At 32.6% G+C, this 24,959-nt stretch overlaps 4 protein-coding genes across 5 annotated transcripts; 3 read left to right on the top strand and 1 right to left on the bottom strand.

Annotated features, from left to right (window-relative positions):
• The first annotated feature begins 6,395 nt into the window (after positions 1–6,395).
• On the top strand, positions 6,396–8,429 carry LOC109006763. Of its 2 annotated transcripts, none has more exons than XM_018986137.2 (2): positions 6,396–6,464; positions 6,695–8,429. In XM_018986137.2, exon 2 carries the CDS (start codon positions 6,702–6,704, stop codon positions 8,226–8,228), a length of 1,527 nt encoding a protein of 508 aa, XP_018841682.2. In that variant the 5' UTR covers positions 6,396–6,464; positions 6,695–6,701; the 3' UTR covers positions 8,229–8,429. The 2 variants fall into 2 exon arrangements, with proteins under 2 accessions (XP_018841682.2, XP_018841683.2); XM_018986138.2 differs by lacking the exon at positions 6,396–6,464 and adding an exon at positions 6,498–6,571.
• A 6,527-nt stretch (positions 8,430–14,956) lies between these two features.
• LOC109006826 (uncharacterized GPI-anchored protein At5g19250-like) lies at positions 14,957–16,149 on the top strand. The gene is made up of 2 exons (XM_018986232.2): positions 14,957–15,215; positions 15,494–16,149. The coding sequence occupies exons 1-2, from the start codon at positions 15,131–15,133 to the stop codon at positions 16,003–16,005; spliced, it is 597 nt and encodes a 198-aa protein (XP_018841777.1). The 5' UTR covers positions 14,957–15,130; the 3' UTR covers positions 16,006–16,149.
• Positions 16,150–17,490: 1,341 nt separating this feature from the next.
• On the top strand, positions 17,491–18,685 carry LOC109006764 (uncharacterized GPI-anchored protein At3g06035-like). Its single transcript, XM_018986139.2, has 2 exons — positions 17,491–17,691; positions 17,948–18,685. The coding sequence occupies exons 1-2, from the start codon at positions 17,604–17,606 to the stop codon at positions 18,445–18,447; spliced, it is 588 nt and encodes a 195-aa protein (XP_018841684.1). The 5' UTR covers positions 17,491–17,603; the 3' UTR covers positions 18,448–18,685.
• A 1,473-nt stretch (positions 18,686–20,158) lies between these two features.
• On the bottom strand, positions 20,159–23,299 carry LOC109006827 (heat shock cognate 70 kDa protein 2-like). The gene is made up of 2 exons (XM_018986233.2): positions 22,965–23,299; positions 20,159–22,600 (listed from the first exon to the last, which is right to left on the bottom strand). The coding sequence occupies exons 1-2, from the start codon at positions 23,176–23,178 to the stop codon at positions 20,457–20,459; spliced, it is 2,358 nt and encodes a 785-aa protein (XP_018841778.2). The 5' UTR covers positions 23,179–23,299; the 3' UTR covers positions 20,159–20,456.
• Between the last annotated feature and the right edge of the window lie 1,660 nt (positions 23,300–24,959).

The raw sequence follows: 24,959 nt of genomic DNA, 5'->3' as shown, positions 1-24,959 counted from the left end.
CCCAGTGTTTCATGCACGCACAAAACATGTGAAAATCGACTATCACTTTGTTCGTGAAAGAGTTCAACAGAAATCATTGGATGTTCGCTTTATCTCAAGCAAGGATAAATTGGCAGACGGCCTCACGAAAGCTTTAGTCTCTACAAGGTTTTCCCATCTTCGGTCCAAGCTCAACGTGCAGCCTTCCCCGATGAGCTTGCAGGGGCGTATTAAGGAAATACCTTCCAAAATAGATGATAGCAAGAGTAAGTCAACAGATGACAGCAAGCTCGCCTCTAGTCCGTGATATGAGGAATTGCATTCATTCTCTTCTTTCCTTTTATGTACTCATTGTAATTATAGCTATATGGTTGTATTTTCTATAATTATGTCAATTCCTGTAATTACTCTAGGAGACAAGTTTAGTAATTCTTACAACATCTGTAAATTGCTATATATATATATATATATATATATAAATCCTCTCGACAGGAGGATAACACAGTTTCCATCATTTGAGTATTGTTTTAGAGGAAAATGAAGAAATGACATGTATAGCTGCGCACAAGCATCTACCAGATTGAAATTGGACGCATGCATGCAGCTAGCAGCTGCTGCCATCCACACTCCGTCTTGGGGTGAATAAAATCCTCCATGGGGTTATTCATGATCAGGCGCTGAAAGACTGCAATATGGATTTTAGACATTAATTCAATCGTACGTCATGATGCTCTCATGCATGGATGGTTTATTTGCTGAAACGTACTACTGGTATTTATTTGTTTAATTATTGTGTTTTAATTACCTTTTCACGATGATCTCGGTATCAGTCTTCATGTTGATCTCATAATTATATATTATATTAATATAGAATTATGTTACTTACGGCTGTACTTGATATATTACGATTGGTTACCAAATTTATCTCAACTCATCTCAATTTATCATTATAATTTTTTTAAATCTCAATATAAAATATAATAAACAATTTAACTTTTTCAAATCTTAAAATAATAATAATATTAAAAAATAATATTCTAATAATATTTTATCAACTCAACTCAACTCACTTTAACATCCAAACACACAAGTTTTACTGTCCTAGTTAGTTTTTGGGGGAATTCATTACCATATATGGACGTGCTTCGATTACTTCTTTCTCTTCTCTTGATAATGTGCAGCCAATTTTTTCTATATTTTGATCCAACTTATATATATCTTGCATGTCATCAACTGATTTGAGGAGTACTATTATTCATCATTCTTCTTATTATTATTTTTTATTATTTACTCATGATGTAATTATTTATTATCTATATATATTATTTAGCTAATTTATTATTCATCCATTGATAATGATATGGCCATGATGATAAATAATATTATTTTTTTAATTAAGAATTATTAAAAAAGAATGACATTTCGATCTTTTTTATATTGACTCTGATTTAACAATCGAATATTAAATCCATATTATATATATATATATATATATATATAGCGTTCACATGATACAGTACTGTTTTTTCTTTTTAGTTTCTTTGTTGATTATGTGATCACCCACAAATATATAAGATGGTTTTTTATTTTTAAATAACGATCCAAGCTAATTAGTTGTAATTTAGTGAAAACAAAATTAATCCCTAATTTATATATAAACAATGCGATTTTGTTGCTTTTTTAGATGGAGCTAGAGATCAGTGGTGACATCGACATGCCTAGCTAATATATAGAGGAGAGTGAAAACTTAATTTTATTATTGAAGTCTGAAAAAAATGCACGTTAAAAATTAAAGGAAAAAATGATCTGATTGTTTTCCTAGCGATCTTGAAAAAACAAATTGTACGACTAGAAGAAAAATGAACGACATCATTTTATATCACTACAAAAGAAAAAAAAAAAAAAAAGAAGCTTTTTGCGTCATCTAAAAATGTCACAACCCAACAAAACGTTGAGATTATTTTTTAATGTCGCTTAAAAACCGACGCAAGATGGTCAATAATACTGAGTCCCAAAATGTTTTTTTTTTTGTTTAAAAATGAAATATCAATGCAAATAATTCTTTTGCGATGATATTTGTCGACTCTAAAGGATGATAACTTCAATGCAAAAGATATTCCAATGGTTGGAAAATGCCCTATTAGCGACTAGAGTTCAGTGTCGCAAAAATAAAATAGCACTGCAAATAATTTCATTTTTTGAGAATACCTTGACGCCCAAACTAGGCATAAATGTTAGAGTCATCCTTTGATTATCGTTTCTTTGGAAGGTGAGATCAAAAGTTTTTCTAGTTTTTTTTTTTTTTAAAAGCATCACTTAAATATAAATATTTTTTAATTTTAAATTTTAAATTTTTTTTCATCTAATTATTATTTAGTTATTACAACTTTCCTAAAATTTTAAACAAAACAAAAAAATAATACTATTTTTTTAAAATTTCAAAATAAAAATAATATTAAAAAATTGTGTTATAATAATATTTTAACTTTATAATATTTTTATTCAATTTTTTATCTTTCATCTCACAGAACTAATAAAACATCTTAACTTAAATTATTTTACTATTATTTACAAATCATATCATTACGATTTATAGAATTCACATCTAGTCTATGTCTCATTTGAATAGTGAGATGAAATAATTTTAGATGAGTTGAATAAAATATTGTTAGAATTATTATTTTTAATATTATTATTATTTTAGAATTTGAAAAAGTTGAATAGTATATTATATTTTGTATAAAAAATTAAGAAAATTGTAATGATGAAATCAGATGAGATTAAATGATTTCTGTATCCAAATGAGCTCTTATTATTCAAAGAGAAAAGATATTTGTAACCGTGAATTATGTAACCGCCACGTAATTATTTTGAAAAAAATAAATAAAATTTAGAATCTACTTAAAAAAAATAATTTTTTAATAATAATTTTTATTTTTTTTAAATAATTATATAATTCCGCCACGCCAACCACTTTGTCTCTTATTTTTATTTTTCTTTTTCTCACAAGGTACACGACAGGACACCTCTTTCTCTTTCTCTCTCTTTTTCTTTTTCGTTGGTCCCTTAATATTGGGCTGGTCTGGTATCATTGGAAAAAGGAATCAGCGAAAGGAAAATCATTGGAAAAAGTTACACGCAATGCCAAAGACAAAGCAGAGATACATAGAGGAATCCATCATCTTGACAAGCACTTTTTTATTTATTTTTTTCTCTCGTCCTCTTGAAGTGTTTTGATAGAGTGGCCACGTAGTCATGATAAAAGGATTCTTGGGCAGGGATCTCGCATTTAACGTCTGAAGCCAAAATCTGATTTATGTTGCTCATATGATGATTTTGTATATGATTTATTTCCCCTTTCAATATTTCTGCATGTCTCTCTTATGTTCTGTGTAATAATGGGGTGGCTGCCTTTGTATATATGCTGAAACATGCATGCTGGAAGCCAAATTCAGTAAGATGTTGGGTCCTCTTAATTTGTTATTATTTATACTTTGTATGGGGTTGGAGAGTTATTGCATTTCACTTAAAATCATATCTTACAATACAAGTGTAAACTCCAATTTCTCAATTTCACATATATCTCATTATTTTAAACCGAGTACCACAATAATTAAAGAAAGACACCACCAAATTTCAAAATAAACGTCAACTTCTCAAAATATTAAATCGACAAAGCAAAACAAAACTACTAAATAAACTCTCCAATAATCGAAAATACCATCTTTGTACTTAATCTGCTATATTGACATAGTCTTACCCATGCTTTCTATTCTTGATCTCCAGTTGAAACTTCTAAAACATCTGAAAATATTGTGGACATAAGGGGGTGAGTTATCAACAACTCAATAAGTAAAGAACATATGCTAGTATGTAAACATGAGTCTTTTCAGAAAGTTCGGTATGCAGAAACGAAACATTTCATTTTCATATGCACATCTCAAAACGTGTTATCAGAAAAATCAGAGCGACTTGTCAAATCGTTCATATTCAAAGATCATTTTCATATTCAAAAATACTTTGGCATAACATAACTAAACATCTTCTTCTTATCATATCATATCGTATTGTATCATATCATATCACCATATCATATCATATATCATGTTTAACTCTCGTGGTTGGGTTGTGCTATCATTAGTGGCCAAACCAGGTAGTATCATATTGTGAGACTTTCTCTTATTTATTATTGGAGTCTCAAGTGTGCACAAAAAAAAAAACACATAAAAGACTATTTTGTTTCTAAAGTGATGCGCTCATATTATATCATGTTGATACCAACTATGTTACATAAACTAATATCATCATAACAGAACCAGAACCAGAATCAGAATAAAAATAAATAAGTCATGTCAAAATTTTTTTAGATACATATCATATCAAATCACGTACGAAATATATTCATATCATTTTTATGTGATTAAAAATAGATCCAAAACATTTTCAAAGGTCTATGCTACCTTCGAGATAGCCAGCCAATAAAATGAGACTTCGGTTCAATGGTCTTAATGACGGATTAATTAAGCGGGAATAATTAAAATATCTTACATCTTTTGTTAAATTAATAGATAAAGTATGATAAGTATTATTAAGTGTCAGTCGACACACTGCAATAAAAGACACGACATAGATTGCTGCGACAAAAACAACAGTAATAAAGACAAAACAAGACTACAGGCTGATCATAAGAGAAAGAAAATGGATAGCTGAAAGGAAAGATGTAAGCTTGATATGTTAAAACTAATAAAGAGCATTCTCGGTTGGTTAGATATATTTTTAAAATTTAATCCATATCATATTTTTTTATATTTATCTATTTCATTTAAATTCAATCTCTATTGAATTAACTATTTACTTTCTATATAATAATAAAATATTATTATTTTATTAATTAATTAATTAAATTTATTTTTATGACATTTTATAATTCTACTAATTAAATGTTAATAATAATTATATTCTAAGTAAATTAATATTAAAAAAGTATTATTAAATGTTAATAATAACTATATTCTAAAAGTTAAATGTTAATTATATTCTAATTAATTTAATTTGTTTCGTGGAGTGAGACACTAATATTTTAATGTTTGATGAAGTAATTGTAGTTAGCTATATTTGGTGAAGCACTGTAACTGAAATTCAAATTGTTTTAGAGATGCCCAATCCAATGTGGGGTCTTTTTGACACAGATTATCTAAATTTTAACCATCTTTTAACTTTAAACAAGCCAATGAGAATGCTCTAATAGAATAAAGTACCTGAAAGCAACCATGAAGAAGTGGGGCTTTTGTAACAAGTGGACAAAATTAATTATTAACCTCAAATGGGGTTTGAGTTAAAGCTTAGAATCCAGCGCAATTAGAGAGTTGAATGAACTTTAAAGTGGTTACTACGATTAATTTAGGGTGAATTCATATTTTGTATTCGAATTTAATTAGGAGAAAAATTCTATTTACAGTTTTGAGTAAGAGATTGTGTGTGTAATCTTATAGATGAATGGGGTAAAAATGAGAAAACATCGTATTAAAAATGATATTATTGTAATTTTTAATTTTTTTTAAATATACTGTATGGACTTGAATGAGCAGTTTCTATTTAAAAATTGTATGTAGACTAACTTTAATTAGAATATAGTACATGCCAAACTATTTGTAGTAAGTTAGAGATGGGTGAGCCACCACCCCTGATATCTATATCTATACTATGATCAGCGAAGGCAACTAAAGCATTGATCAATATGATCACATGATTATTAGGCTCTACATTCCGAAACTTCCATGTCTCTTGAGTCTAAAACACTGCTATTGCCTTGGTAGGCCATGGCCATCCACCATAGAAGTGTGGCCTAAGAACAAACGAATAAATGACATAAAAGTAAGATTCAACCCTTGATCATTCTTAAGCTCGCCCAAGACAAGTATTTACTTTAGTAGGTTCCTTACTTAAAAGAGAAAGTAATTCTTTAATGGGTATGGCTACTGTGCCGCTTAGCATGTACCGTTGATGCCGTCCAAGCATTTTTTTTTTCATATTATTTTAATATATTTAAATATTTTTAAAAAATAAAAAAATATATCAATATATTTAAAATCACTTCCTTAATATAGTGGCAAAAAGCTTTTTCCTTCTTTAATTGGTTCCTAATATTTAAAATCTCATCTCATTATTATAATTTTTTTAAATTTTTACATAAAATAAAATAAATAATTTAACTTTTTTAAATCTCAAAATAAAAATAATATTAAAAATATACTCTAATAATATTTTATTCAACTTTTTAATTTTAATCTCAACTCATCTCATCTCATATAATTTCTGAAAACAAACGAGCACTCTTTCCTTCCATATATATATATATATATATATATGTATGTATGTATATAGCAGCATTAATAATATGTGAGTTTTGTGCCAATCTTCCCTCCCTTTATCAGAAACGAAATTGGAAGCTTTCATTTAAATTCTGAAGCCAAAATCTGATTTGTGTATGATTTCTTTCCCCTTAATTTCTTTTCTGTCCGATCTTTCTCATATTCTCTGTGAATTATTGTAATATATGCTGAAACATACTGCATGTTGGAAGTCATATTCTGTAAGATGTTGCATGGGTTCTGTTTAGCTATATATTATTTAAATTTCAAACTTTAATTTGTACTCAAAGCATGCATGTGCAAGATTTTTAGTTTAAAATGATTGTCTTCTTTTGATCATGTAGGGAATTAATGGAGCTTGGACCCCGAGGGATGCAACATCCGTTGCACCCGGAACATACCCTTGAGATCACTAAAGGATTATGGGAAAATTGCCATGACTGCGGTGAAAACTGCAAGCAGGGCTACGTATATCATTGTTCTAGCTGCGAATTTTACCTTCATCCAAAATGCGCTTTGCTAGAGCTCACCATAAAAGCTGAAAGTCATGACCATCCTTTGAGCCTCCTTCGAAGATCATTGTCGTTCACTTGCGATACTTGTGGTGAAAAAAGAAATCCATGCATGTCCTACTTTTGTATCACCTGCTCATTCATGATTCACACGCAATGTGCTCTCTTTCCATTGAATCTCAAAGTAACACGTCACAACCACCCTCTGAGTCTGAACCTCAAATACTTTCCTCGGCTCAACCAATCGGAGAATCGGGAAATTTGCCAACTCTGTGTTAGAAAGGTGGACACAAAATACAAAGCTTATTATTGCTCTAGTTGTGATTTTGCTGCACATCCTCGTTGTGCTACAAAAATCATGGTCATCAGGAATGAAACATTTGACCCGGAATTGAAAGATGATCAGCCTAATGAGACCCACCTTCTTGGGCCAGATGAATCGACTGAACCATTGTTTCAAATTGTCGACAAGATCAACCCGGGAAACGGAAAAGCTGAAATCGTCACAGAGATCAAACATATATGGCATGAACATCACTTAAAGCTTGCAGTGGAGCTAGAGAACAATGAAAAATGCAACGGGTGTGCGCAGTATCTCTCCTCTCCGCATTATTGTTGTTTACAATGCAAGTTCTTTCTTCACAAATCTTGTGCTGATTTACCCAGAAAAAAATTACACCCACTCCATAACCATCCGCTCACCCTCCTCCCAAACAAATCTCAGGATGAATATGGCCCTGAAATCTTTCGTTGTAATGCTTGTGAAAGTTTGTGTAATGGGTTCGTATACAGTTGTGATGGCTGCCGCTTTCAGCTCGATGTCCCTTGTAGTTTGATTCCAACCAAATTTACTCATGAGGGTCATGACCACCCACTTTTTCTTTTGAGCTCAGGCAATGCAGATTCCGGCGAATGTACCTCCTGTGGAAAATTTAGAAGTCTGTTGATCATACGTTGTGCTGATTGTGAATTTTCTATGGACTTGGAATGCGCTACACTACCGCGTACCACAAAATATGGGCCCTATGAGCAACCCTTCATACTCTCTTACACCGTTGAGGATGACTCTGGTGAGTATTACTGTGATATTTGCGAGAAAAACCGAGATCCGAAGCATTGGTTCTACTATTGTGCAGATCTCCGCTTTGCTGCTCACCCAAAATGTATTCTGGGGGACCATCCACGTATCAAGTTTGGGCGCACTTTCACATACGACGTCCACGAGCATCCTCTCACTTTGGTTGAGAGGACCACGGATCATCCTAAATGTCACTCTTGTGGTGAATCTTCCGATTCATTGATCTTCGTATGTGTCAAGTGTGATTTCATTCTCGATCATGATTGTTTGAGGAAAATGAAGAAATGACATATATATATAGCTGCGCACAAGCATCTACCAGATTGAAATTGGACGCATGCATGCAGCTAGCATCCGCCATCTACACTCTGTCTTGGGGTGAATAAAATCCTCCATGAGGTTATTCATGATCAGGCGCTGAAAGACTGCAATTTGGATTTTAGACATTAATTCAATCGTAAGTCATGATGATCTCATGCATGGATGGTTCTAAATCAATATATAGTACTATTTATTTAATTATTGTGTTTTAATTACCTTTTCATGATGATCTTGGTCTCAGTCTTGTTGATCTCATAATTATATATTATATTAATATTGAATTATGTTACTTACGGCTGTCTTTGATTCTTAATTTCTGATTTGAGGAGTACTATTATTCATCATTCTTCTCATTATTATTTTTTATTATTTACTCATGATGTAATTATTTATTATCTATATATTATATATTTAGCTAATTTATTATACATCCATTGATAATGATATGGCCGTGATGATAAATAATATTATTTTTTCAATTAAGAATTATTACTTCTTTCGTAATCAACGTAATAAATATTTGATGGGCGCCAATAAACTGATATAGAAAAAAGAATGTCACTTCGATCTTTTTTATATTGACTCTGATTTTATCAATCGATGAATATTAAATCCATATATATTAATTATATGTGTGTGTGTATATATATAAATAAATATATATATATATATATATATAGCGTTCACATACAGTACTCTTTTTTCTTTTTAGGTTCTTTGTTGATTATATCACCCAAAATATATATGATATGTTGTTTTTTATTTTTAAATAATGATCCAAGTTAGTTGTAATTTAGTGAAAACAAAATTAATCCTTAATTTATATAAACAATGCGCTATTTTGTTGCTTTTTTAGATGGAGCTAAGAGATCAGTGGTGACATCATGCCTAGCTAATATATAGAGGAGAGTGAAAAATTAATTTTATTATTGAAGTCTGAAAAAATGCTCATAAAAAATTAAAGGAAAAAATGATCTGATTGTTTTCCTAGCGATCTTGAAGAAACAAATTGTACGACTAGAAGAAAAATGAACGACAAAATTTTATATCACTACCAAAAAAAAAAAAGCTTTTTGCATCATTTAAAATGTTGCAAAACACCCACAAAATTATTTTTTAGTGTCGCTTGAAAATCGACGCAAGATGGTCAATAATATTGAGTTTCAAAAATTTTTTCGCTTAAAAATAAAATATCAATGCAAATAATTCTTTTGTGACGATATTTGTCAATACTAAAGGCTGATAACTTCGACGCAAAAGATACTCCAATGGTAGGAGAATGCCCTCTTAGCGACTAGAGTCCAGTGTCGCAAAAAGAAAATAGTGTTGCAAATAATCTTATTTCCTAAAAATACTTAAGAATACCTTAACTCCCAAACTAGACGTAAAGGTTAGAGTCATCCGTTGATTATCGTTTCTTTGGGAGGTGAGATAAAGAATCACTCAAATAAAAATACTTTTAAATTTCAAATCTTCAATATTTTCATCTAATTATTACTTAATTATTAAAAATTTCATAAAATTTTAAACAAAACAAAAAAATAATACTATTTTTTTAAATTTCAAAATAAAAGTAATATTAAAAAATTATATTCTAACAATATTTTAACTTTATAGTATTTTTATTCAATTTTTTACATCTCATCCCTAGAATTAATAAAATATTTTAACTCAAACTATTTTACTATTATTCACAAATCATATCATTACTATTTATAATATTCACATCTAGTCTAGGGCTCGTTTAGATAGTGACATGAGATGAGATAAGATGAGATGTGATGATTTTAAATAAGTTAAATAAAATATTATTTTTTAATATTATTATTATTTAGAATTTGAAAAAGTTGAATTGTATATTATATTTTGTATGAAAATTTAAAAAAATTGTAATAATATGATGAGATGAAGCGATTTCTACATCCAAATCATATCATTACTATTTATAAAATTTTCATCTACTTTGGATAGTGAGATAAATTTTTTTTTTATTTTATTTTAGATGAAGTTTGAAATATTATTTTTTAATATTATTATTATTTTAAAATTTAAAAAAATTAAATTATTTATTATATTTTATATAAAAATTTTAAAAAAATTATAATAATAAGATAAAATATTTCATCCCACTTTCCAAACCTATCAAATTATCCAAACATACAAACTCGTCAAAGACCAAGTATTTATTTAATTGGTTCCTTATTTAAAGGGGAAAGCAAGTCTTTGGTTCCTTCCATGGCAGCACGTCACCTCCAATTCTATTAATGAATGCAGTTAGCTATGCTCACTGATGGGAGATCCCGTAGGTATTTTTTTTTTTAGTTTTTTTATTTTTTTTAATTTCATGATTAAGTAAATATTTTTTTAAAAATGTTGTAATTTTTTTTAAATATATTTAAAAATATTAAAAAAATCATGTACAAAAAAGTAAAAAAAATAAAAAAACAGAAAATGAGCTGGAGCTCCCAGCGATGCGCATAAACCCACCCATTCTATTAAGAATAATGTCAGAGAGAAGTCGTTATAATAGTATAAATTTTATATTTACTGTGTGACTATTTCGATTTAATTATTTTTAACCCTCATTTAAAAAGATGCGTAGTTTATATAATATCACATTATATATATAAAATAAATACTTTTATTTTACAAACAACCATGCAAACCCAGCCTCACCTCCACTGCCGTTGTTCGTCCTCTACGGTAGAACCTCCACGCCGCATCACCACGGACCCAGACGAACCACAAGCAACCAGGACGACAATCTCTGCTCAATCGCCACAGCCACGATGCGAACCACCATACCTGCACCACACTCATGATGCCAACCATTGGGAACCACGTTGAAGTTAGCCCCTGTTTTGTTAAAAAAAACAGAGCAAGTTCTTGCTCAAATCCTCCACCAAGCCACCCCTCCATCGGCATCTCACGAGGTTCTGCACCTTGTTATCACCGTTGTGCTCCACCGTCGACCCCGGCCAACCCCTACCATCACCTTTTCTGCACGGGCCAAGCCCCCCCCCCCCCCCAACATACGCATGGTGCATTCTCAGCCCCCTGCCCATCTCTCGAACTCTATCTCCTTTTTTCAAACACACACTCTCTCTCTCTCAGTGCTCTTCAGCCACGTCGTACACCGTCGATACAGCCAGCCACCACTTCCGTCGTCCCTGGCCTCCTCTGTAGGGGAGTATGCCTCTGTGTTGCACATTTTTATTTTGGTCCAGGGTTCTTTCTTTTGTTTATTTCACGTACATTACTTCTTGTACCCAACCTTACTAAGCCATGCTCATGTTTATTTTTCAAAATGTCCTTATATATTGATTTTTATATTAAAATTGTTTTAAGTGGTCTTTGTTTGAAGTATAAGAATTTACATTTATGCATTTAAATTAAATTATTAAATATTTCACAGCTAATTTCATTAATAAATGATTAGATTTTAAGTTTATTCTAAATGCTTTAAAACCGATTTAAGTTTATCTTACTTAAGGAGACGTTTGGATTCGAAGATGAGTTGAGATGACTTGAGATGAGTTGAGATGGATTATGAATAGTAATGAGATGAGTTGTGAATAGTAGTGAGATTTGTTAGTTAAAGTTGTTGAATAGTAATGAATAGTAATGAGATGAGTTGAGATGAGCTGAGATGAGATGAGTTGAATAGTAGTGATTTTCTGTTGTTTATATTATTTGAATTTGATATAAGTATTTTATTATGTTATAAATTGTAATTGTAGACTGGCTATTATATTTAAGAAATTGTTGGAATATTTTTAATAAGCTGACTTCATATGAGCGTTTCTGTTTAAATTGGTTTTGTTGTATTTTACAAAAAATTATATTAACCATATTTAACGGACTTTATTTTATTGAATTAAATTATCGTTTGAATAATAGTTTACAACGATTCGAGCTTTAAATATGATTAAGTTAATTTTCAGAATCCACTTAGGTTGTTTTTCCATATTTGATAAATATTATATCATAATAGAATATATATATATATATATATTTAATAATAATAGTATTTATTAGATTTTAGATAGTTATGAAAGCTTTTTCTGTAGTATGAATTTAAGTAGATAGAGAGTTTTAGCAATTATTTTAAAAGTTTAGTAACGCTTAGTATTCTATATAGGTGATGATTGGTATTCATTCGGTACGATTGTGGAAAGATTCAGAAAAATTAAAAAGTCTAGGTGAGCGGAATTCTTATGCTAAGTTTTATATGAATTGTTTAGACTGAGGTTGATTTCTAAAAAATTTGCATGTTTTGTTATGAAATGAGAACTTGAGAAAAACAACATCAGTCGTTTATTTACATTATTCATGAAATCTATATGAGAGAGAGAAAATGTTTTCTGATATGTATTGTGTAGATATGAGCTTTATTTTGTCATGCTGTCTCTAAAATGTGAAAAAGAGCAATATTGAAAATCTAAAAATCTATACATTGGTTAGAAAGATGCTCTGACTTTTATTTTGAGTATGTGAGAATGATCTGAATATGTTTCGATAATCTGTTTTGTTTTGATATGGCATCTGAAAATCTTTGACATGGTGTACTGATTTTGTATCTGACTATGTATCTGCTATATTCTACTCTGCTCTGCTCTGTTTGGATTGGTACCAACTTCTGTCTCTGAGTGCACCCACTTCGGAAACAAAGTAATTTTATGTATTATTTCTTATGTGCACACTCGGAGTTTTGAGAATAATAAGGAGAATATTCACCTTTGTCTCTATCTGGTTTGGCCACCAGGGATAGCACAACCTTACCACGGGGGTAGACATGGTCTCTACTTTGTGAGATGCTCTGTTTTGATGTGATGATGATGCTTAATTTCATTATGCCAAAGTACTATAGGTTTTATGTGTTTTAAAATCATCGCTCCATTACATTTCAAAACATGTCTGGTTCTGCATGCTAATTCTGAAAGATGTTTTTATTCTACATATTGTACTCTGTAAAGGCTCATGTTTGCATATTGGTACATGTTATCTGCTTACTGAGTTATTGAAAACTCTCACATTATTTTCATAATATTTTTCAAATGATTTAGACGATATGCTTAGTGATCAGGAATAGAAGTTTTGGCAAGATTGGCTGGTTGTGAGAAGTTGAATACCTAAGGGTACTTTCATTATTAGAGAGTCATCTTATGAATATTTGGATTTTAGTATGTGTAATGTTTTGTATGAAGACTTACGAATTTTGGTTTTTATGTTATGATTAATTAAGGAAGACCTTGTAAAGGAATTTATATGGTTGAACTCAATGGATAAGTTTGTGTTTTGTTTGGGAATTGGTAGAGATATGATTTGCATTATAAGAGATGGATTGAATTTTATGTTTATGGAGTATTTAGAAATATCATTTATATTGTGAGGACATGATTTTAAGTGATAAAAAGTAACTGTCAAACCCATCAGAAACCAGGACATTACATGAAAGCACTTTGAACTTTGACTTAGAATACATGCCAGTACATGGCCTGTTAATTAATGTCTTAGGCTGCGTTTAGATGTTGAGCTGAGTTAAGTTGAGTTCAATTCTTTATAATTAGTAGTGAGTTGAGTAGTGGAGGGAGTGATTTATGTGGAGCCCATCTAAACTGAGTTTAAAGTATGTTTGGATGTTAAGATGAGTTTCGTACTTTTTATGAGAAGTTGAAAAAGGTTGTGGGTCTCACGTATAAAGATGTGTTAACTTGAAAAAAATTGTGGGTCACATGTGTAAGAAGGTTTTGAGTTGAAATGAGTTTAGTAATTTAAGAATTGAGTATTTGGATTAGATTCAGGTTAAAATTAAACTGAGCACAGCTGAGTCTTGCAACCAAAGGCAATCTTAGTTTCATCCACAAAGACAGTCTTCTGATCCATTCTATAATATTTCTGATCTACAGGCTCGTCAATTCGTGTCTGAGACCTCGTCCGGACACCATCAAAATCAGGTGCCAATTTTCTTAAGAATTCAAAGGCAACTTGACCTGCATCATTCTGATCTCCACTCTCCAGATTTGTAGAAAACTCAGCCTCGAATTCAATCCCCATCTCATGAATATCTATCCCATCAATGGGACAACAAAACTTTGGAAGTTGTACACATTGGACATTTGAATACGACTTGGGAAGCTTCAATCGATAGTTATTGGATTGAACGTTTCAATAATGTCTAGCAGCGGAATCTTCCTAGCTACCCCATTCAAACTCATCATCTTTTGTTGCCATTAACATTATACTTGGCCACAAGATTTTACCACTTTCAAAGATCCACCATCAAGCTTCTAAGTAAAGCTCTCAACCTCCATATTTCCATTAGTTTAAGGTTTCTTTGTGTCACCAAGGATTAGAATATTATTGTGCCTATTCATCGGATCTGGGGCTCGAATCCAATATTAATTCCTGGTTTGTTTTCTGTTTTTGTTGGTCAAAACTGTTCGATCTCCCCCTACCCTGATATATATATATATATATATATATATATATATATATGCTCTTTTCACTTTTTCTCGGTGCGTCTTTTACGAAACTTTCTTCTCACTGAACACTTCAGACGAGGAAAAATACACGGAAATACAGGATCCCTACTTATCCCACGACTTATCAAACATACATGATATGGGTAGTGGCGCTTTGCATGCCGGCCACGTGCCATACGAAGCAATTTATAGCTGTCAAATTGGCCATTATGTATCAGGCACACGAAGTGGCACCTGGAACCTCTTTCAAAAACTAGGCAATCCACGCTCAATTCATTCAATACCTCAACGAAGAGACCATCTATACACTTAACCACAAGCCTAGCTATCTCTTCTTTCTCCCTTCTCTACTGCACTCTTCTGATCTTTTTCGGCTCTGAACCCATGGCCTCTCCCAAACTAATTAGTCTTCTCCTCTTTGTGCTTGTTCATGTCTTTGCTTTGCTTTCTCGCCCAGTGCACTGTAATGGTATTTACTCTCTCTTTCTCTCAGCTTCTGGGTTAGTAGTTGTTATGATATTAATTGAGTTGTTATGAGGATCTTATATAACTTCCTTCTTGATATAATCTGAGTAATTAAAACTACCCCTTCTTCATATACAATTATGTTTATTATGTTCAGACTAGACTTCTTTACTTTTTCATTTTATTAAAGCTCAGATCAACAAATTAAGTGCATGACAATAATAGTTTACATGCATGCCTTCTAATTGCCTGAGGTCTTCTATTATCATTTTATTTGCACAGAGAATGAAGACAATCTTCTTCAGGGCATTAACAGTTTCAGGCAAGCGGCAAAACAGCCGCCCCTCGTAAAAAATGGGAAAGCAGATTGCCTCGCCGATGAAATTGCCGACGAATTAGAGGATGAGTCTTGCACCAGCACCACCAATGGCGCCAGCATTGTTCCAAGCTCCAACACTCGACTTTCCGATCTCCCCAAGCACTTAGACAAGTGCAAAATCAACGCCAACTCCACGGCAGACGCAACCATAATGCCCGTTTGTGTGCCCGATTTGGTCCCAACTCTTGTGCTTACTAACTATACGCACACAGCATTAGCAAAGTATCTAAACAATTCCAAGTATACTGGAGTCGGGGTTGGTTCTGAGGATAATTGGATGGTGGTCGTTTTGACAACAAACACCCCGACAGGAAGTTTTTCTGGGGCTCTCTCTTTGGTTCCAAAGGTCGGTTTTGGTCACTACATGGTGTCTTCGTTGTTGGGGTTGGGGTTGTTTTTCCTCTTTGCAAACTGAAATTGCTCTGTTCACTCCCCGCGGGGGGTTATATGTTTATGCGGTTTCTGGTTGTGTAAATTGTGATTTGCTACATTCTCTTGTGACTATTTTCCCTTATGAGGTGTGTCGGAAAGTGATCAAGCTAGATGTGTGAGATAAGCAGCACAGTATTATATACGTTGCAGGGCATGTCGGTGTGGATTCTCGTGTCACAGTCGTGGATTTCGTTGGTCAATGGCGAACTGGTTAATTTCCAGGGAGAAAACATAGAAAATACTAAGATGGCTTGGTTTTAATTTGGGCTATTTTAGTTTAGATGAAAAACATCAAACAGTGGATGAAATGCAAATGGAGTGTTTAAAGCTTAAGAAATTTCGCTCTGAGATGGGGTGTTTTGAGGTGATTGATGTTACTCAGTTGATTTCAACTGAGCGAGTGCTCTGCCCATCATGTTATTTGTCTTGGGCAAATTGGGATTCTGTTTTTTCAAAGAATTATGAAATTTTATAAATAAAGTGAATAAATTTAATTCCTTGTAATTACGAAATTCAGGATATAAATATATTCGATGATCATACGATCAGTAGTTGAATTCAAAAACAACAGGGTGCCTGGCATTCACTCACACAGGGCTCCATCGTTATGAAAGGACCGTGTCCACCGGAAATTAACCCCAATATAATTCACTTACTGTGGCCATGCATATGAATGCTTTCCAAACACGTTTCGGATTTTCAAGGTTTGAATTTAGAGAAATGAAAGTTGTAGTCGTGAGTACGTACAATCATTTTGAAAAAAAGTAAAAAAATATAGAATTCACATAAAAAAAATTTTAATCTTTATTTCAAAATGACTGTACGGTGCTTGTGATGCTTGTGTACTTCACGATTGTACGTAATATTACTCTTAAATTTATTCTATTTAATTCGATTAAAAGCAGTGAAAAAACCTTGGATATAATAGGCCGTAGGAATTCTGTTGAAAGGGGAATAGTTTGGAGAATACTATGAATTTTGTTGAAAGAGGTGATGGCTTTTGAGAAGGCAACAAACAGTACGGACGGACGTCGCAGGTAGTGTAGTGCATAGCTGTCGCCTGACATATGGCTCCTGCTAGAAGTCTCTCTATGCACAAGTGTGCAGCACTTTACGCTCAACTTGAAGAATCTATCCATGAAGTATGCAACACTTCATCTCGTGAGTGAGGTTGGCTTAGGATGCGTTGATGATGAACTGAGTTGACATGATAAAATATTATTAAAATATAATTGATATCGCTTTGATAACCCGATATTTTTTCGCATTTGGTTGCTATTGTTGTCAAAGCTACTTCAGTTCAGTCTTTACCAAAGAACAACGATATACAGCAAAAGTTTCCGAGTCGAGATAGCTTCCGCCTTGAAAACTCTCACTTTGGCCTGCAATTATACATGACGAAACAAAAAAGATATAGCACCAGGAGAACCACCTTGACACGCAATTAAAGCAACCCAGAAAAGGCAGACATAAGACATTCCAATACCAATCATCTCCAACACTCATCTTTTGTTTATTCTCTTCTTGAGTTTGTATAAATCGCCCTCGTCAGGCTAGCTCTTTCGTTGACACTACTGAACCATGGCCTTCGTTAAACTTGGCCTCTCCCTCCTTTTGCTCGTCCTAATTCATGGCGTTATCTTTCTTTCTGATCCAGTACTTTGTGATGGTAATCTCTGATCTCTCGCTCAATAGCTTTTCTAAAGTTTAATAAATGTTCGAAGATTTCCATTTGTTCTGTCAATTAGTACTAATTGCACCAGAATTGATTACCTCGTGAAAGTAATAAAGTTGGTAGGTAGTTTAAGAGCCACAAAGAAAATTATAATACCAATTAAATTGCTAGAGTCTGATGTATTATTACTCATCATCTTTGCTTTAACGTTGGGCTATAATCAATGCAATTTCTACACATCTGCATGCAGATGAAGACGACACACTCTTCCAAGGCATTAACAGTTACAGGCAATCACTAAATCTCCCCGAATTCACTGAGAACGACAATGCAGGGTGCCTAGCTGATGAAATCGCCGATCAATTAGAGGATCTACCTTGCGACAACGCCTCTGATTACAGCTTTGCTCCCGGCACCACCCCCAAGTTCAGCAACTTCAACAAGCTCCTGCACTCGTGCCACATAAATGTCAACAACACTGTAGATGGGGTCCTAATGCCTGTTTGTGTACCCAAATTAGACCCAACTTTAGTACTTTCCAACTACACGAATTCTCAATATGCAAAGTATCTTAATGATTCCAGCTACACCGGTGCCGGGATTGCCTCTGAGGATGACTGGATAGTGGTGATCTTGAGCACCAACACATCGACTGGAAACTTTTCTGGTGTTGCTTCTTTGGTTCCCAACATCATGGTTAACTACATGGTTGCTTTGTTATTCAGCTTGCTGCTTGTTTTTTTGAGCTGAAGTGTTCCGGCCGGGTGTGTTCATGTCATATAAATAAATGTACCTTGTTTTTTTTTTGGTACCCTGTTTGTTTTTGTTCTTGCTTTTTTCTTTTTTGGCATGAGTTTCTTAATGTTCTCTCTGTGAGAGTAAAGCTGTAAAATTGGCAGCGATTGTCTTCGATTCTTGCTGGAGATGTATAAGATCTGCAAAACAAAATTATGTAGTTGATTAATACGTTTTTGTGTTTGATTCTGATGATCTCGTAGATCGACTAGTACTTACTCTTCTCGTTTGATTTTATGCATCTACTTTGGCTGGTGCTTTCCAATATTCGGATTTGTGTCACGTATCTAGTAGATTGATAAAGTCAAAATTTCTTACCAACGCATTGATATGGGTACTGATCTACAAATGATTTTTCTTTTTACAATTTTTCAGGATTCTGTTTTGTTTTGTTTTATTTTATAAGTAAATTGTATTAAATTAAAAACAAAAATACAAAAGGAGGAGGTGGGATTTTCCGAACAAATGCCTATTTAAAGTGCTTGTAGCAGTTAAAAGAGAGGAAAATGAACCAAGAGTGATCCGAGCCCTTGTTTTTTGGTAGAAAGAAGAGATCGCATTAAGTGGTTTGGTGTCAACAAGAGGTTATGTTCAATGGCTACAATTGGAGCATTACAGGCAAACTATTTTGACGCATTTATTGGAAATTCTCATGTCCACTACTTTATATATGAAGCATAAATAATTGAATTATCCATAGATCCATCCATACATGCTTTATATTTACTTGCAACTTAGGTATTTTACAAAAAAATTATCTAATAACTTTAATTAAATCATAGATGTATATGTTAGTAATTAATTAATGGTGAATTAAATCTTACATAAGTTTTTTTTTTTTTTTTTTTTTTTTTTTTTTTTTTTTTTTTTTTTAGAAGAGGAAGGTAATCTAATTTTATTAATAGCCCACACTTATGACGGAAGAATACAATGGTTACAACCAAACACCTGGTGGTTATATCATACATTAGTTAATTATAATTTACAATAATATTTGTAATTACTTTATATTTACTTACAACTTAGGGATTTTACAAAAACTTTATCTAATAACTTTAATTAGATTGTAGATGTAGATGTTAGTAATTAGTTAATGGTAAATTAGTGATAAGTTAATTGATAATATACATTAGATAATTAATATAATATTAATTTGTAATTACATATTTAAAATTTTATATTGTTAATAGTGTAGGTTTGATGAAGATTATATAATTAATTATAAAATTATTATATAAAATAATATATATATAATATATATATATAAATTAAAAATATATATTTTCCTATTCCACTTGCTTATGGCACTACTTGAAAGTATATATCGGCTATTTCCCAAAAGAAAAAATTAAAAAACAAATCAATTTTTTTGACCATTTTAAAAAATCTTATGATTCTTAAAAAAAAAACAAAAAACACATTAAAAAAAACAATTATGGTCCTTTTGCTTTATAGTCACAGTGTTTAAAAGTGAAACTAATTTTGATGAGTTTTTTTTTTTTTTGTCGGAGCAAGTTTCAGAGGAACTATTGGCTATATATTTCTTGTTGAAATCTGATTTCTATCATTTTTTACAATATCACAACACAACATATAGTTTAAACAACCCAAGAACACACAATATACAACTGAGTTACAATGCTAATATACAAGTGCAATAAAAGTAACTAAAGCCTCACCCTTCAAGCCTCTACAACTTTCAATTACTCACAAACAAAGACCAGATTACAATACAAAGAAATCTATATTATTATTTTTTTATCACCACCAGCTCCTTGGTCCATTTTGGCAATGAACGGGTGACAGATGCCCTCCAGCTCCTTCATCTTATTCTCAAACTCCCCTGCCTCGGCATTCTGGTTCCTATCAAGCCAAAGGATAGTCTGCTCAATTGCATCTTTGGTCTTTGTCAAATCATTCTTCACAGCTCTGATTTTATACCTCATGTAGTAAGCACAACTTTCCTAAGCATTTTTTGCCTCAACCTCATTCACCTTATCTTCGGCCATGTTCTTCTTCTCAACCTTCTTCCCCTTCTCTGTCTCCTTCGTCTTATCCTCCTTTTCCTGATCCATATCCTTCTCAACCTCCTGCATTTTGGTTTTGGTCTCATTATTGGGTTCCTTATGCTTTTGCAAGGTTTCACCAATGTCACAATTAGCAACTTGATAAGTCCGGGCGATGACTGGGTTGCAGATGTTCTCCAGTTCCTTCATCCTGACCTTATATTCTTCTACCTCGGCATTGTGGTTCCCTTCAAGCCAATGGATAGCCTGCTCAATTACATCTTTGATCCTCTTTTTGTCAGCTGCAGGGACCTTAGCTGAAATCTTTTCATCTTTTAAAGTGTTCCTCATATTGTAAGCGTAGTTCTCCAGTGCATTCTTTGCCTCGACCTTGATATTACACTCCTTTTGCTGATCAATGCACTTCTCAGATTCCCCTTGCGTGGTTCCACTCGTGTCACTTTCAGCACCTTGATCAATTTTGGCAATGAAAGTGTCGCAGATGTTCATCAGCTCGCCCTTCTTGAACTCAAATTCTTCTGCCTCAGCAAGTTGGTTTCGGTCAAGCCAATGGATAGCCTGCTCAATTGCTTCTTCAATCTTCTTCTTTTTTGCAGCAGGGACCTTAGCTGCAATCTTTTCTTCTTTGAATGCGTTCATCATGTTGTAAGCATAGTTCTTGAGTTCATTCTTTGTATCAACTTTCATTTTATGTTCCTCTTCCTCAGCCTTGTACTTCTTAGCCTCCTGCACTAACTTCTCAATCTCTTCCTTGGAGAGCCTGCCCATGTGGGTGATTGTGATGCCAGTCTTCTGTCTAGTGGTTTTTTCCATGAAAGAGGCTTTCAAGATACCATCAGCATCGACATCAAATGAAACAGTGATTATTGAAACTCTACTAGGAGAAGCAGGAATACCAGAGAGTTTCAACTTGCCCAACAAGTTGTTGTCAAAAGTGCTGCTACCTTCACACTCATACACCTGAATCGGCACGTAAGGCTGGTTATCTTCCTTGGTTGAGAACTCCTCCTCCTTCTTGACGGGAATGGTGGTATTTCTTGGTATCAGCACACTCATGAACTCTCCAGCAATCTCTAGTCCAAGGGATAGAGGAGTGACATCTAGGCACAAGATATTCGGCACTTTCCTACCACCCTGACTGTTGAGAATTGCGGCCTGAACAGCAGCACCATAAGCAACAGCTTCATCAGGGTTAATCCTTTTGTAGAGCTCCTTCCCATCAAAGCATTCTTGCAACAATTCCCGAATCTTGGGAATCCTGGTAGACCCTCCAACTAGAACCACGTCATGGACACTGTTCTTATCGATCTTAGCATCCTTCAAACACTTCTTTAGGGGCTCCCTACACTTTCTGAACAAATCCATGTTAAGCTCCTCAAACCTTTCTCGGGTAATGCTTGTGTTGAAGTCAATACCATCAAATAGAGAATCAACCTCAATTGTGGTTTGAGTATTAAATGAGAGGATCCTCTTGGCCTTTTCACAAGCAGTCCACAACTTCCTAAGAGCCTTACCACAAGTAATCTCCCGCTTATACTTTTTTCTGAACTGTTGAAGGAAATAGTTCACCATTCTACGGACAAAATCCTCACCTCCCAAGTGGGTATCACCAGCCGTAGCTTTCACTTCAAAAAGATCCCCTTCAATGGTGAGAAGCGAGACATCCAAAGTGCCACCACCAAGATCAAAGATGAGCACATTCTTCTCACCAGCATTATTCTCCTTGTCAAGCCCATATGCAATAGCCGCAGCAGTTGGCTCGTTGATTATTCGCATCACATTCAGGCCTGCAATGACACCAGCATCCATTGTTGCTTGACGCTGTGAATGATTGAAACGAGCAGGGACAGAGATAACAGCATTTTTTATCTTCGAACCATAGTAAGCCTCAGCAATCTCCTTCATCTTTATGAGAATCATTGAAGAGATTTCCTCGGGCCAAAACCGCTTTTCCTCGTACTTGTATTCAACCACAATAAGTGGCCTCCCATCAGGGTCAGAAACCACCTTGAATGGCCACAATTTCATGTCATGTTGCACCGAGGCATCGTCGAATTTCCTTCCAATCAAACGTTTAGCGTCTTCATAACACAGGCAAGAACATCAACATACAAACAAATCATTACATTAAACATCCTTAGCTTCAGAAATCGAAACCATCAGAAAGCAAAAAAAAAATAAAAAAAAAAGGTTCAACAGGTCAACTTTTTTATGCAAAGATAGAGATTTCTCTAAAGCCAAACAAAGATCTATCTACAACTCGGACATTTTTCTTTAACATCATCTTAAAGAAAGAAAAACAATATATTTAAATGAACATAAAAAGAACCCAACTTCAACAGAACGCATCTATATATGCGTCCGAGAAATAATTAACCACTATTTTGAAAGCAAGACTCTAAAATCTGAACTCGTAACAGTACTACCAAAGAACAAGAAACATACCAAAAACAGTGTTGCTATGATTCATGGCAGCCTGGTCCATGGCCCCATTACCGATCAAACGGTGGGTCTCATTGAAAGCCACATAAGATGGAGTCTTTCGGTTCCCAAGCTCATTGGGTATGATCTCCACCCGGTTTTGTTTCCAAACTGCCGCACACGAATAGCACGTTCCCAAGTCAATCCCAATTGCCGGACCATTGCCTTTACCAGCCATAGTTAACAAAACTTAACCGGAAAAAGTTACATAAAACAAGGAAGAAAATATCTAGAACTTTATGATTTCTAAAGAGGAAGATCTGCACTACGTTTTGATGAGTCGAAGAGAGAGCGCAGTGTTTAAGCACGAAGTACCGGTTTTATAAGGAAGGTAACAGAAGAGTTACCTCACAATGGGTAGCGCTGCAACGACCGATACTCAACCGAAAATTCAACCGATAAGTGCAAATGCACTCTTTTTTTTTTTTTTTTTTCCTTCTTTTTTTTAATATTTTTTAATACTTTAAAAAAATATCAATTTATTAATATTCACTTTTTTTAGTGATTAAGTAAATAAAAAGTAAAAAAATCAATAAGTCATTTTTATCGATTACTTTTATAGGTTTAACTAGAATTTTCTTTTTATAATTTCTCTCAATTCATCTCATTTGATGATTTAATTATTATAATTTTTTTAAATTCTCATATAAAATAAAATAAACAATTCAATTTTTTTAAATTTTAAAATAAAAATAATATTAAAAAAATAAATTCTAACAATATTTTATTTAATTTTTAACTTTAATCTCATTTTATTTCATCTTATTTGTGAAAACAAATAAAGCTTGTTATGTACAGTGTTCAACGGGCAAACTTAAGAGCTCGTTTGAATAGTAAAATGAGATGAAATGATTTTAGATAAATTGAAATAAATATTGTTAGAATATTATTTTTTAATATTATTATTGTTTTGATATTAGAAAAAATTGAATTGTTTATTATATTTTATGTAAAAATTTAAAAAATTATAATGATAAGATGAAACGTTTGGATAGTAAGAATATGTGAATATTTGTGAATAGTAATAAAAAAATAATAAAAAATATTAATAAAATGTAATAAAAAAATATAAAAAAATAATGAAATATTTTAAATAAAATAAAACTATTTTTATATCCAAACAGTACCTAAGGTCCTTAGCCTGCAAGTCTCGAGCCTTAGCCTGCAAGTCTTCGTCGTCGTTCTCGTACGTTGTCCATCATCATCTTTGTTCTTTTATTTCTTTACCCCCGTAATTTATTGTCATATGATTCGGAAAAAGCATAAAGCATGACTGGCACAAAGAAAAAGCTAAAATCAAATATATAAATAAAGCATTAATAAAGATTTAAAAAAATTAAATTTTTATTATATTTTATATAAAACTTTATAAAAATTTATAAAAATTATATGAAATGAAATAGTTTGGTCCGTGTAACCAAACTAGACCTTATTTTGAAATGTCTTTTTAATGGCCAAGAGGAAAAGAAAAAAAAGCTTTCTAAATGCACGGACTCTTTAATTTTATTTTATTTTTTACAAAATGATTAAGGTTGATTTAGATAGTAAGATGAAATGAGATAGTTTTAAATGAGTTTAATAAAATATTATTTTTTAATATTATTATTATTTTATGATTTGAAAAAATTGAATTGTTTATTATATTTTATGTGAGAATTTAAAAAATTTATAATAATAAAATGAGGTGAGGTGAGATGGTTTCTGTATCCAAACGAGTTAAGATAAAATGACAAAATGTTACATATACGCTATCTAAAACATATATAAAAATGATTTTCAAATGTTTAAGAGAGAGTATATATATAAACATAGGTTACATATTTATACATATTCATTGGGTATGAGCTACGTTGGTGTGTAAAATTTCCTATGTAAAATTTGTGTATAGACCAAATATTTATCTTTCATTAAATGGATATAAAACAGAATTATATTACGTGAATTATGTGTGGTGTAAAA

The sequence above is a fragment of the Juglans regia genome, chromosome 8, assembly GCF_001411555.2.
Source record: "Juglans regia cultivar Chandler chromosome 8, Walnut 2.0, whole genome shotgun sequence".
Taxonomy (NCBI): domain Eukaryota; kingdom Viridiplantae; phylum Streptophyta; class Magnoliopsida; order Fagales; family Juglandaceae; genus Juglans; species Juglans regia.
The sequence above is the reverse complement of the archived record's forward strand: the minus strand, read 5'-3'. Positions and strand labels throughout refer to the sequence as shown.

What these genes read in the sequence shown, in the direction of transcription:
- LOC109006763 (XM_018986137.2), top strand. Translation starts at nt 6,702, where the DNA reads ATGGAGCTTGGACCCCGAGGGATGCAACATCCGTTGCACCCGGAACAT.
- LOC109006826 (XM_018986232.2), top strand. Translation starts at nt 15,131, where the DNA reads ATGGCCTCTCCCAAACTAATTAGTCTTCTCCTCTTTGTGCTTGTTCAT. An exon ending in TCGCCCAGTGCACTGTAATG is followed by an intron (nt 15,216 to 15,493) that starts GTATTTACTCTC and finishes TTATTTGCACAG; the next exon opens with AGAATGAAGACAATCTTCTT.
- LOC109006764 (XM_018986139.2), top strand. Translation starts at nt 17,604, where the DNA reads ATGGCCTTCGTTAAACTTGGCCTCTCCCTCCTTTTGCTCGTCCTAATT. An exon ending in TGATCCAGTACTTTGTGATG is followed by an intron (nt 17,692 to 17,947) that starts GTAATCTCTGAT and finishes ATCTGCATGCAG; the next exon opens with ATGAAGACGACACACTCTTC.
- LOC109006827 (XM_018986233.2), bottom strand. Translation starts at nt 23,178, where the DNA reads ATGGCTGGTAAAGGCAATGGTCCGGCAATTGGGATTGACTTGGGAACG. An exon ending in TCATAGCAACACTGTTTTTG is followed by an intron (nt 22,601 to 22,964) that starts GTATGTTTCTTG and finishes TGTGTTATGAAG; the next exon opens with ACGCTAAACGTTTGATTGGA.